Below are 13,581 nucleotides of genomic sequence, written 5' to 3'. Positions count from 1 at the left end.
GCTATCTTTGTTGGTTTTTTTTTTTTGTGTGTGTGTGTGTGTATGTTTCTATATGTCACTGAAAATTCTTTCAATTTCAGTGAAAAATCCTGTTGAAATTTTTACAGGGATTTCATTGAATTTGTGGATTGTTCTGGGTAGGATGGCCATTTTCTCCATATTAATGCCTTCAGATTCATGATAATTTTAATGCTACTGAAAAAGCAAGACGGTATATATAGGTTAAATACTTTTGATACTTAATAAATGTGAATATTTTAAAACATGGAAAGTAGACTAGGAGGTTTAAATAGGGAAGACGGTTGGGAAAGGTAAAGGAGGGAATGTGGGGGGGGGGGGGTAAATAACACTATCGGATATTTGAAAAAAACCACATGGAAACCTATTACTGTAAAAGCTTTCCAAAATACACATATATGGAAGTAATCCAAATGGAATCACTTAATAATATGTGAGACAGTTTTCTTAATCAACACGTTGTGTCATCAAGTAAAACCTCCAGTGCCAGGAATAAATTACATTTTGTTGAGTCATTGGTCAGAGGAGCACTAGGGAAACCCCAAACAACCTAGGCTTCACCCTTAATGACTAGTGTTTCTAGCACCGGAAGGTACTCAGCATGCTACTGGAGGAGAATGGCGATAATCAACATCCCTCAGCTACAAACCCTGTGACTTACAACAGTGGCCTGCCTGAAAAATATGCTGATGCAGCAGGGGCATGACCGTTCTGGCAATAACCAAACACTTTTTGATTTGCTTTAAGTCACACTTCATAAGATGGAATACATACCAGACACTGATAAAAGAGTCAAGACCTGCGATTAGAAAGGTGGTGGGCCTAGAGAAAAACCTAGTACTAATATTCTATCAAGGAATAAAATGACTCCTAATGACCTACTGCTGTAACCATAGATCAGTGCCTTGCTCAGCCCTCATGAAAGACACTTCTTCCTCTAGTAGAAGGGTACTAATACAGAGTCCCACAACTGAAGAATGTACAGAGAGTAAGAGACTATGGAGCATTCAGTTATAAAGGGGATATCTTTATCAAACCCCCTGATCACACAAGGCTCAGGGATCTTTGCAGAAGAGCAGGCAGAAAGTTTCTAAGAACCAGACATGGTGGATGTCACCAAAAAAGCAGTGTCTTGTAGATACAACAGGGCTGATGAACATATAAACTCATGGAGACTGTGGCAGCACAGTCAGGACCTGCACATATTCAAGCCAGGTGAGGTCCCAGAACTGAGAGACAGAAGTGGACATGAGCTCCCAACCCTAACCAAGAAGTTTTCTTCAACTGATACTTGCTGTCATGGGAAAGGCAGCTTTCTCCAATGGAGTGCACAGTTCTGGGTGTTCGTGCCTAGGAACTTTTGGTCAACACACTGTACTCAATAGAATTGTTCTGGTCTTTTTGTTTTGTTTTTGTTTTTTCCTATTAGTCCTTTGCTTCTCTATTCTTTATTTTGTAGGTCTTTTTTTCTTTATTGTTTTGTTTTTATTTTTATTTCTTAGTATTTTGTCTTCTTTTGAGAGAGAGAGAGAGAGAAAGACAGAGAGAGACAGAGTAAGAAAGAACATAAAGTTAGGGGAGTAAGAGGAAGGGAAACTGGGAGGAGTTGGGGGAAAGAAACACCATAAGCAAAATATATTGTATGAAAAAAATGTTTAATTACAAATATTCCCCCCAAAACACAAGATATCTCTGATTATTTTATACTTCCATTAACATTGAACATGCATAGAATTCATGGACTCATATACCTTACCTTAAGCACTGTCTTATGGCCCTAACACCATAATTAACTATCTCACTAAAATAACCCACTCTATTATTTCTGATTAACTTTGTATGTTTATTTCACTATATAAAATTATTTTGCATTGATAAAGACAATAATTTTTTTTTTCATTTTTTATACATCTAATCATTAGAATCCTACCTTCTTATTATTCATACTTGTTGGTTTTTACTTGATCTTTACTAGAAAGATTTTTACTTCTCTGTAATGTTATTGGCAAATGAGTTAAGACATATTTTATGATTATGTAAGCCTCCTTAATTTTTTTAATTTCAACAATTTTATTCTTTTTATTGATCACTGAATTAACTGCATAATCATGACTTAAATTGTATTCCTTATTCTTCCAGATTATCTCTTTAAAAAAATCTTTTAGCCTCTGCTATCTCCAATCAGGATGGGTAGCTCATCCATGCAAGAGTTAGAGTTCATCTAATGACTTTTTTTGATAATTTGAGACTTCAGCTATGTATTATGTGTATACAAATATATATATATATATATATATATATATATATATATATATATATATATATATATATATATATATTGGTTTTTCGAGACAGGGTTTCTCTGTGTAGCTTTGCGCCTTTCCTGGAACTCACTTGGTAGCCCAGGCTGGCCTCGAACTCACAGAGATCCGCCTGGCTCTGCCTCCCGAGTGCTGGGATTAAAGGCGTGCGCCACCACCGCCCGGCACAAATATATTTCTGAATCCATTGTGTAAATTGTTTTATTCGTTTATATCCATATTTTGATAAAACAAGTTATCCAGTACCTTATTATATAGCATATGGGGTAAAGGTCATGTCTGTGTTTTATTTGACTCTTCATTATTAATATTTTTGTGCTATACTTATTTTCCAGAAATCATACTAAAATATTTTAGAATACTGCTTTTTTATATGTACAAGAATGTTATTGGATAATTACGCATAATCATTTTAACTATCTTAAACCAAAATAGAAAGATATAAAAATGAGACTTCACATATAACCAATGACATAAAATATTTAATATAACTGACTTATGTTTAGTAAGTCTTTTCCTTTTTTAAGAAAAAAGAGAAATTTCTGCATACAGATGTATACATTTTTACCTCACCGTGAGCTTTGAAGACTGAAGTCATAACCATATTCCCACAATAAGTAATCATGTGTAAAAAGAGATCTTTTTCCATTTTCCTCAGAGAAGGTACCTGACATTTCAAAAGATAAGAAGTACTGCTCAGCTTGAATGAACTCAAAAATATCTCCACAAATATATTTGAACTCAGCCTTTGAAATGCCAATTCACTACCAAGTGATATAAGTTACCCATTCACATGAGAGTATATGTATTATGAGTCTGAATAAAATTATTTGAAAATATGAAATACCATTGAAGAACACATTTTGAGAAAAATTGGAGTAAATATTTGTATCGATATTAGTTTAAAAAAATAATTTATATTAGTGTACTTAAAGTCTACAATTAGAAACATGCCATTATGGAATTTTTCTATCAGTGTATTTATATAATTTCTAAATTTTGCAATTATTAATCTTATTAGCTAATTACTCAAGATTTGAAAAGTTACATCCATTTTCAGTGTTTTCCCTCCCCTTAGTTTTTTTTCTCTGCTAGAGACATAAATCATAACTCATGCAAGCTAGGTAAGCACCCCACACCATTGAGTAATACATTGATATTTCCTATATACTGTCACAATTATATCCAGGTAATTATGCTTTGCTGGATTGAGTTAGCAAGGCATGTTTGTGGCTAAATCCAGTGTCCTTTAAAAGTCTTGATATGAACTAACTTTCACAACAAAACAGTTGAACTCTTTAGTATTTACTCCAGAGATATGAATATTTTCACATATGAACTTGTACTTGGAAATTCATAGCAAATTTATTTGTGTTATCCCAAAGCTTGAAACCACTCAAATATCCTTCAGTGAGTTAATGGTTAGACAACTAGTGGTGTGCCTTGACTCTGGGACACTGCTCAGCAATGAAAGAACCTGAAAAATTAATATGCAAACAGCTTGTATGAACTTCAAGGAAATCATGATGACTGCAAAAAGTTAATCTCAAAAGGAGACACAGCATCATTTCATTTATGCAGCAGTTATGAAATAGCAAAACAGTGCTGTTAGAAATTGATAGGTGATTTCCAGTGACTAGTGGTCAAAGATACTCCTAAGATTTGCAAACCAGTGCTTAGAAGAATTACTGTAGTGATGAACAGGTGGGTGATGTGATCTATTTGTCGATTGTCCAGTCTATAAATACAGTAAAATTTATGAATGTTTGCACATGCTTACAAATAGCTGCATGTATTACTGGTGGAATCAGAGTGGCCTTATCAATTGTGTCAGCGTCAATTTCTTAGTTTGCTCTGCATTACAAATATGTATTATATTCAGTGTGGAGAGATTTGAGGAATGATACAGGGGATTTCCTTTTCATGGTTCTTAGCAATGTTCTTTGACTCTATAATTAACTCAAAACAAAGTGTTTACCAAAAAAATCATTTGAAGTAAAATTATTTTTGACAAGCAAAATCTTTAGAGAAAATTCAATGTTGCAAATGTTTGCATTGTGGAATCCCATCTCATTTTGAGGATACTTATGTTCTATTTTGCTTGTCCTCATGGGAACCCTGATGAGCCGCTCGGTAAGAGTCAAGGCCTGCTTCCTACAGAAGACATGAGATCACCTGGGAAAATGTTTTTATTTCTTCAAAGATGTGGGAACTATTTACATCAGCCTTTTTAAAAATAAACATTTTTAATTATTCTTTGTTAACCTGGAATTATTTTTTGGTATAAAAATTGGTTTGATTATGTTTTATAAAGTTTAGGAAAAGAAAGACAGTTTTTCCTGAATTTCCTTTTTCCAAGGAGAATGACGTATTATTTAAAATGTACACCTGCAGTAAAATAGTATAAATTTAGTTTTATATTTTACAAATTTTCATTAGATCATCACATTAAGATCTAAGAGGAAGCTTTAATGGTAAATTACAAACCATGAATTCAGTTTGTAATTGTGCTTTTTTTATAGTGATGTTTTTCTTCAGGGTGTTAGTATCGATGCTTCCTCAACTTAACAGAAGTGTCTTATAGACTTTTTAATGGAATCAGCCAGCTTTATAAACTATCAACACCAAACCATGGCAAACATTCATGGTAATCAAAGGGTTTTTGTTATTATTGTTGTTGTTCTTAGTATCTGTCTTTTCCAACTAGTCCTTTCTCTGGCGTGCTAAACTTTTACAAATTGCATGAGGAATTAAACATGGTGTGCTTTAAGAAACTGAGGCCGTGCTGAGGCGGTAGAGAAGGGAGTTGTGATAGCTGCTATGGAGTTTTCTGAGTTGTGGTTATTGAATTGTGTGGGTGGAGCCTCTACAAGTGATTTTGTCCAAAGACTGTTGATGAAGAGGCTGATTTTGGAAATAATTTGTTCAGTGGAAAAGGTAAGAATTTTAAGTGCCTGAAAAAGGGAAGTAATAAGTGGTCTTTGAAGAGGGACAGATACAGGACAATGCATATCAGGAAAATATTTAATGAAAAAAATGCAATTCTCTGTTATATTGCAGGACATAGCACTTAAAAACAACACAAACTTAGATGCGAAATACACTCAGTGATTGAGGCAGCTGGAGGGTTTTTCAGAGACTTCACTGAGACATGAAGTACATGACAGAGCCTATCTATTCCCTCTAAAGAATTTTGGAATACTTAGAAATATTGTGGAGATCATAAAAATCTTTACATCAAACAAATGATGGTCCGATGTACATAGAATGGGTGAGAAATGATTGTAGATAAGAATGCTCGCTGGCACCATCTTTCTGCTCTTCTCTGTCGCTCTCCTCCTTCATTGTCTTTGCCTGCTCAGTGTGGAAATGCACACTGCTTTGCAGGACTTTTCATTTTTTTTACTGTTAGTCTATCACTGCACATGTGATAAACGTGAATTGTAAAAAATATGTAACATAAAAATATCAAATGAAGAAATTTAAATTACCTCACTGTTCACATATAGAATTGAGCACAAGCATAGATTTATTTTATTTATTTAGAGCATAGATTACCTTTTATTATACCTTGGTAATTTGACATTTTGTAGCTATCTTCTTATATAGATAAATATATTTCAGAGCACTTAAATAGCTCTGTGAGAATTGCCTTGTATTCCTTTACATTCACTAGTGCTCGTTGTACATCAGAGTATTACTTATTTATATTCATCAATATGACCCAGCTTTAATATTTAGTCCAGTTTAACTAATTTGCTGAAAAATTTAGAAGTTCCTGGGCTTAATTAATTAACCACATTAGAAAGGCATGATAAAATTATTAAAACATGTTACCAAAGAGGCTCCTAATTAGCATGCCACCAGCAAGTACATGAGACTGTCATCGCTGAATTTTACCAAGAATCTCATTTCACAGGCTATCTACAATGGCTGTAAAACCTAGTCACATAGATCTCTATTTTTCCCTATGCCATTGAGAAAACCTAGTAGTTTTTGCTCCTAGCAAACTACTACATATGTTATAAAATATGATATTGTGTGTATCAATTAGTTATATTTTTAATTCAGCATAGTACTGAACTTAACACTCTGTACTGAGATTATGGAGCTTATTACAGTTTATTTTTCACATGATATTAAATATACATCTATAGTCCACAACATTGCTCAGAATTTAATGGAATTTTACCTCCCATAATAGCATCATTTGAAGATGCTTTCCTACCTCTTCAGCCTCAAGAGTCCTTATTATTTTCACTGTCCACTTCTTTACATGACACCAGCTGCCCAAGATGCTGGAGGCAAACACAGCCACCAAAGAACATCCTAGTGAGTCAGTTTGGTTCCTCATAAACTGCAGTGGCCTTCTCCATGTAATTTCCTCCAACTTTGAACGTTGGTGTGAGGATGATTAAAGAATAAACCAGCATGACCCACTGTGCTCTTGGGCTTTCTGTGATATTTGTACATGATTTCCTTCTTTACTACAGAGTTCCTTTAGCAACCGTGTAGACTCTACTCTGTTCTTAAAAGTCAAAGAAAAGGGAAAGTTTTTCCAGTGATTAGGATATTTATGCTTAGCAACTTAAGTTTCTAATGGAATGTTTTAATTTTTGCTAAGAAAGAAATTATATTTCATTTCTTTTTTACCCATTTCCTTTTAATTATATACATGCATGTATGATTTATGTATGTATGTATGATACGTGTGTGTGTGTGTGTGTGTGTGACTATGTGTACATGTGTCATATGGAAGCCCATAGAACCAGAAGTGGGCATCACCTGCCCACTATGGGTTCTCGGAACCAAACTCATGTCTTATGGAAGAATAGAGGTTGCTTTTTTAACAACTAAGCCCATCTCGTGTGCCCTGTTTACTAATTTCTTAAAATGCAATTATTTATTGGCTTTTAACTTAAATCCCCAACTGATAACTAACAACCTCTAAATTAAATATAATCTCCCATTAAATCTTAGAAATGTGACTCATTAGTAGAGAGAATGGAATCTAGATGTTCAGGAAAAAATGTTTTAATGATAAACTAATATTGAATAAACCATTTTACATTCATTAAAAAAATCAGGATATAAAAAGTATATTATTATTTTTTATCCTAGAAAATAACTTCACTGTGGCAATTTGTGGTTTCTCTAGGCAATATTTTGATTATTTGCTACACTCTCACTTTAACTAAATTCTCCCTGAAAAGAATGATGCAAAAATGATAAAAGTCATTTAAATCAAAAAATTGTAGAGAATTTTATTTTCTACAATGGTTTATAAATGAGTTTTTTGTCATTTATCTGTACTAATGTTAGTTGTTCACAATCCTTAATCCTGATGGTCCAATATCTCTACAGTATCTTTTCATTCTCTCTCTCTCTCTCTTTCTCTCTCTCTCTCTCTCTCTCTCTCTCTCTCTCTCTCTCTCTCTCTCTCTCTCTCTCTCTCACACACACACACACACACACACACACACACACAGAGTGCTATACTATACATTTTGTGATTGTTGATCTTTGTCTCCAAGTAGCATTTACTGATATCTCTAGCTTCTTTATTTCCCTGTTTATCATCCTCTGTTTACTATGATATTTGTTTTTGTTTTAAATCAATCTTAAAAGTGTAATATTTTATCAAATTGTTCCCATTAAGGTAGACTTTTGAGATCACCTTCTTAGCCTTTTTTTTATCATTATGTTTAAACAAATGTAAACTATGTTTACTTCTGTTACATCGACATCTGTTTGAATAAAGCCAATATTTGTGTTCAAATTTGAACCTTCTACCAGCTGTGTGAGGACATAGGTCACCTAACCTGGTTCCCTCATTTTCTCGTTAACATAGGACTAATAATTACACCCACCTATATGTTGGGTGAAGTGATTTATGTAAAATCATCAAATAGTACTTTATGGAAAGTAAATTTTCAGTAAATAATACAATGTTTTTGTCAAGACTGCTTTTCTTCTGTTTTGAATGTAGAAAAGATAAATGCAGGCTTATAAATTCATTTAACATATCTACAACATTGTAAATACAAGGACACTCAACTCTCAAGGTGCACGGTCAGTGTTGCTCTACATAATTTTCTAAGAGCAAACAAAAAATAGTAAATAAAAGAAACAATAATCCAACTTAGTAGTAAAGCCATATAAGCAAAGATCTAAGAAGTCAGAAAATTTCTCATTTTGAAACATAATTTCTATGACAAATACAGATGATAGACCATCCAAACTAATAAATGTCCTAACATTGATTGGGCAAGTTTGTAGCACAAGTGAAAAAAAAAAAAAAAGACTAGTTTGTATTCAATGCCTTGGTTTGGTGTAAGTGTGCTAAGATTGATTATATTACAAGAAAATAACATATGGCCAAGTACAAAGTCTTTGAAATTGAGGCCAAAGCCGAGCCACCAATACAACATTCTCTGATTAACAATCTTTTGGTAAAAATAAAATTTTATCATTGTTTTTGGTACTTCCTTTTACAGCTGTTATTTCTTTCAAATGAGTGTGATAAATAAATAAACGAACACTGGGACAATAGAAGGTATTGTACATTAAGCATTCTGAATCTCTTAAATCATTCACCTCAAGTAGAAGACCATGCTTTTATGGTCATATGACCAATGTCCAAGAAACTTAAATCATTCACCTCAAGTAGAAGACCATGCTTTTATGGTCATATGACCAATGCCCAAGAAAATCTTTGTGAGATATATATATATATATATATATATATATATATATATATATATATATATATATATGAGAGGTCAGGTAATTTTCTTTAGCTTTACATTCAGAAAATACTGCTATTGTGTTGACTGATAGAAATTGCAAGCTGTGGCTCATTCCAAGAAACAAACCAACTCAATATTTTGTCAGGAAAACCTCAGGCCTGAATATCTGGCTTTCCTTCAGTCCTAAGAAGCAGTGTAGTGTATAGTGAGGCCATTTCATGTCTGAGTAGAGGAGACTTCTCTAGAAAGGAGTAACAGGCACCAAAGTGAGAGAAGCATAAGAAAGACATTTCAGAAAAAGGGAATACTGAATTTAAAACTTCATCAAACCAGACACACACTAAGCCTTTGGTAATACAAGAATATAAATTTTAGGCTAAATAAACTTGATTTCTATATAGTCGATATTCAATAATTATACATTATTAACTCTTCTAGGCTGATAGCACGCACGCACACACACACACACACACACACACACACACACACACACACGGAAAAAGGAGGAGGTGGGAGCTTGGAGACCCTCTAAGTAAATCCCTGATCTCATTAATGAGATCACTGAGGCCTAAAGAAGTAAAGCAGAGGCTCAGTGGCCACTGAACTGCCAGTGTCTTATATTAGCTTTAGCGTGGACTGAAAGCTCTCTGTTTCTTGCTGCTATTCCTTATAGAAAATCTAATGTAGCTTAGCTATGGACAGAGGTGGGGGAAAGACTCCCATTTTGAACCATCCTCAAATAGACATAAATTTTAACTTTCCTCCTCACAGTGAGGATTTTTGCCAAACTGGAAGACGGATTCACTGCCTTACCTCTCTATTTGCTTCATGCATTTGGAGCACATTACAATAGCATGAATCTGTTTTCAGCTTCCTAGTGCCAAAACATCTTGGGGGGCGGGGGAATCAAAGATAAACTTCCACCTCTTCAAAATAGTGAGTCACCGCTGCTCTGTTCTTTCACCTTTATCGCAAGCATCTAAACAAAACCCAAAGGTCATCAGCCAACAATGGTGACAAATTTATTGTGAAGACATCAAGAGTCGAGGTGTGTCAGACTGGTGTTCAGTTAGCTTGAGTAGGTGTGAACACGAACCCGATCTTGGAATTGAATGAGACGCCTTCCTTTTAAAATCACACGTTTTGGGGAGACACTTTGCATTCTGATATGTAATGCTAGCGTACTGAAATTGCCATTCTGGTGTATCTCTTTGAAACAATGAATGAGTAAATTGAAGGAGGATATTAAAGCAGGAAGACACAACAGAGGGGAAGCAGAAGGAAAAAAAAAAAAAAGGATGCTTTTAAGCTGCCCTTTCCCCTAGTTATTTGCTACACTTTCAGTGTAATGGACCACGTGCAATTAAAGTAATTTAAAAAAATTAAAACTCCGACGTTATTACACCCGTGTTAATTTCACTGGAATTAACTGCATGTTTTCCCATTATGTAATTTCACTACTAAAGTATTCTATCACAAAAGCGTCCTGTCATTGAAATAAACGCATTAGATCCTCATGTATTACCCAGCATAGTACAAATGCCAACAGTCAAGTTCTTTGATTCCGTGAGATCGCAAACCGACCCACTGTCGCTGAGTTTAGATAGTGTACCGTTCACTTCTCAAGAACACGTTGAGTAATTATCTCATTCCAGAAGAACAGGAAGGGTCAAAGGCAGTGAGGGATACGGGTGTTTAAGAAACTAGCCACGGACCAGCAGAGCCTGCGAATGCGCTGTTACGTGACGACAAGGTTGTTGGTGCCACAGCCTGCAAAGGGCAGCAGGCGCAATGCCAGACCCAGGGACCCGCGGCTCCTCCTGCTGAGGGCTGAGATAGGGCTGGCTTCCCGTCCTCCTTCGGGGACCTCTGGTCCTCGCAGGCATCGTCGGGAGGATTCTTTGCCCTAATTATCCCAGGAGGCGGACGCGCCTTTCTCGGAGACCGCTAGGCAACACTCACCACCGCAGCCTGCCGATTACTTCCCTCTGTGGGTGTGCGACTTCGTGGAAGCGAGTCACACTTACAGTAGCTTGTCACTGGCGAGGCCTCGAGCAGCAGAGGGCGGGGGAGCGCAGGGCGGGGAGGTGGAGAGGGGGGAAGGAGGAGGAGGAGGAGGAGGAGAGGGAGAGGGAGGAGGAGGAGGTGGGAGGCGCAGAGTCGGGCGGCTCGGGGAGACGCGGAAGCTCCAGACACAGCAGGAGCGCGCAGCGCGGGTGCAGTCGCCAGCCAGCTCGCCCCGGCCGCCGCCGCCGCCGCCGCCGCCGCCGCCGCGCACACTCCGCCTCCGCGCTGAGCCGCGGGAACCGCGGGAACCGCGGGAACCGCAGCGGCTCGAGCCGCCCGCCGGGCTCGGCTCCGCTCCCGGGCCCGCGCTCCAGCCCGCTCCGCCCGCCGCACCGCCCCCGGCCGCGCTCAGCCCGCAACCATTTGACTTCCCTCGGCCGGCCTCTCCAGTTCTCCAAGACCGCTGCCTGGGCTCCGCTCTCCTCCTCGCTGTTGGCCACAGCACGGTGGTGGCTCTACTCTTCTCCCGTTTAGCCATAGTCACCCCGGCTTTGCAGTTGTTTTTTTTTTTCCCTCCTTTTTTTTTTTTTTTTTTTTTAAATGGAAAACATCCTCTTGATTTAAGATGACTCGTCTTCTTGACTCTCGCCCGTTTCAGCACTGAAGACTGAAAGGGAACCTTCACCACCACTCCAACCCTGGTGGCACTTAAAATTTTAAAAAATAAATAAATAAATAAAAATCGCAATTCTAAAAGAAAGAACAAGCAAAAAAAGAAAAGTCTTAGGAGGCAAAGGAGCGGGACTCGGGACCCTCTGCAGACCCTTGACTGAGACCACCCAGGACTACACTAGTCATCAAGAACTCCTAATTCCTCTCATCCAACCGAAACGGAGGGCGACTCCGAGCTAGAAGCAAACTTCAGGGCTCTCCGCGGATCCTTGATTCCCGCATTTGGAGGGGTCGAGGGCCAGAAGGCACAGGACCCCCCACGAGGAGGAGGAGGAGGAGTCCCGCGTCTCCCTCGCTTCTCCCACCGAGCCTGAACCTTAGACTGAGCTACGCGGGACATCGAGGAGGAAAGAGGGTAGCAGAAAATGCGGGGCTCCGGGCCCCGCGGTGCGGGACGCCGACGGACCCAGGGCAGAGGTGGCGGCGACGACACCCGCCCTGTCCCTGCCTCTCTGGCAGGCTGCTATTCCGCACCTCTTAAGGGCCCCCTCTGGACGTGTCTTCTCTTGTGTGCGGCGCTCCGGACCCTTCTGGCCAGCCCCAGTAACGAAGGTAGGGTGATGGAGGTGGGGAGCGCGGCGCCCTGGGGTGGATGGGTGAGGTGGAGCTTGTGTCTGCCGGTCACAGCGCTCCAGGCGCCGCTACCTAGACCAAACCTCGCTCTTGGCTTCCAATTAATGTTTGTCCGCTTTTGCTGGCGTTTCCGGATCTCTCTCTCTCTCTCTCCTCTGGTATCTTTGGTTGCATTGTTTGACATCTCCGCAGAGTGCTTACCAGGCGAGGAACCTGCCTGGGAACCGAGGCTGGTTGGGGGCTGGGAAGAGTTGGAAGCACGCTGGAAAGAGAGGTCTGAGACCTGAGCTGGGAGGTTGGGTGCGGTTGGGTCCTGGGAACCTGGAGAAGTGACACATCCGGCTAGTTGAGAAAGGCGAAGACAAGGCTCTTCGGATCCGTGGGGCTTTTAGAAACCCCTAATTTAATACTGGTATTTGAAGACGATGTCAGGGTGCCTGGTGCTTTTATTTTGGGGATAGTGTCTGCCCGGGGAAACTGTTATTTAGGGCACCACTAGCTGCTATTCCGGGCTGGGTAACAAGAACTTTAATTTTGAAGGAGGTAATCGTGAAGGGCAGAAACTGACGGGTGCCCTTCTATTTGGGGGCTCTCTAACACTCCGAAGCAAAGGTAGAGAGAGGAAGGCGGGAAGGTAGGATGGTGTTAGAGGAGATAGGCAATGTGAATGCTAGGAAGTTGTTCACGGAAATGTGGATGCTAGGAAGTTGTTCACGGAACCCACCAATGCTTATCTTGTGAGAGAAGATCTGTCCTAGCCAGAGGCACCAGGTCCTGAAGAACCCAACCCTCCTATCCCCAGCCTTTTGCTCCGGACTGTTTGCCTTCCTCTGGGAGAATAAATCTGAAGGCAGGAGGCAGAAACACCACCTGTGTTGTTCTTTTGCTTGAGCTGGTCTCAGCCTCTGAGAAAGCAGCCTTGCTCCATTCTGTGTGGCCTTGCCTGTGGTCCTCTTGGCCACTCTCTAGATCTGATGCTCCTCTTTCACACTTCACAGCTTGCTCTGGTCTCGATTTAAGGGCTGAAGCCTTCCCATCCGGGAGGGTGGAGCATGGGAAAAGGCACTTAGCATCTCAGACCAGATTCTTGTCACCAGGAGTGGTCCTGTTCACTGTGGAAACATCAAAACCCTGTCCTCTTGTCTAGAAGCCTGGGGCTTTAGCTTTGGGTTGTGGATGAG

The 13,581-nt window shown here is 39.2% G+C and overlaps 1 protein-coding gene and 1 long non-coding RNA gene across 11 annotated transcripts in view; one reads left to right on the top strand and one right to left on the bottom strand.

Annotated features, from left to right (window-relative positions):
• Positions 1-1,654: 1,654 nt before the first annotated feature.
• On the bottom strand, positions 1,655-11,334 carry LOC128108567 (uncharacterized). The gene is made up of 2 exons (XR_008217527.1): positions 9,001-11,334; positions 1,655-8,936 (listed from the first exon to the last, which is right to left on the bottom strand). It is a non-coding gene; the product is annotated as an uncharacterized LOC128108567 (long non-coding RNA).
• An 86-nt stretch (positions 11,335-11,420) lies between these two features.
• Positions 11,421-13,581, top strand: part of Epha5 (EPH receptor A5) — a 347,746-nt gene continuing 345,585 nt past the window's right edge. For all 10 annotated transcript variants that reach the window (XM_052735293.1, XM_052735292.1, XM_052735289.1 and 7 more), the window contains exon 1: positions 11,421-12,379. In XM_052735293.1, the coding sequence (XP_052591253.1) occupies positions 12,193-12,379 (187 nt within the window). In that variant the 5' untranslated portion in view covers positions 11,421-12,192. The remainder of the gene's footprint in view (positions 12,380-13,581) is intronic.

This window comes from Peromyscus californicus, unplaced genomic scaffold, assembly GCF_007827085.1.
Source record: "Peromyscus californicus insignis strain IS unplaced genomic scaffold, ASM782708v3 Scaffold_13__1_contigs__length_99412109, whole genome shotgun sequence".
In the NCBI taxonomy this organism is placed as follows: Eukaryota; Metazoa; Chordata; class Mammalia; order Rodentia; family Cricetidae; genus Peromyscus; species Peromyscus californicus.
The sequence above is the reverse complement of the archived record's forward strand: the minus strand, read 5'-3'. Positions and strand labels throughout refer to the sequence as shown.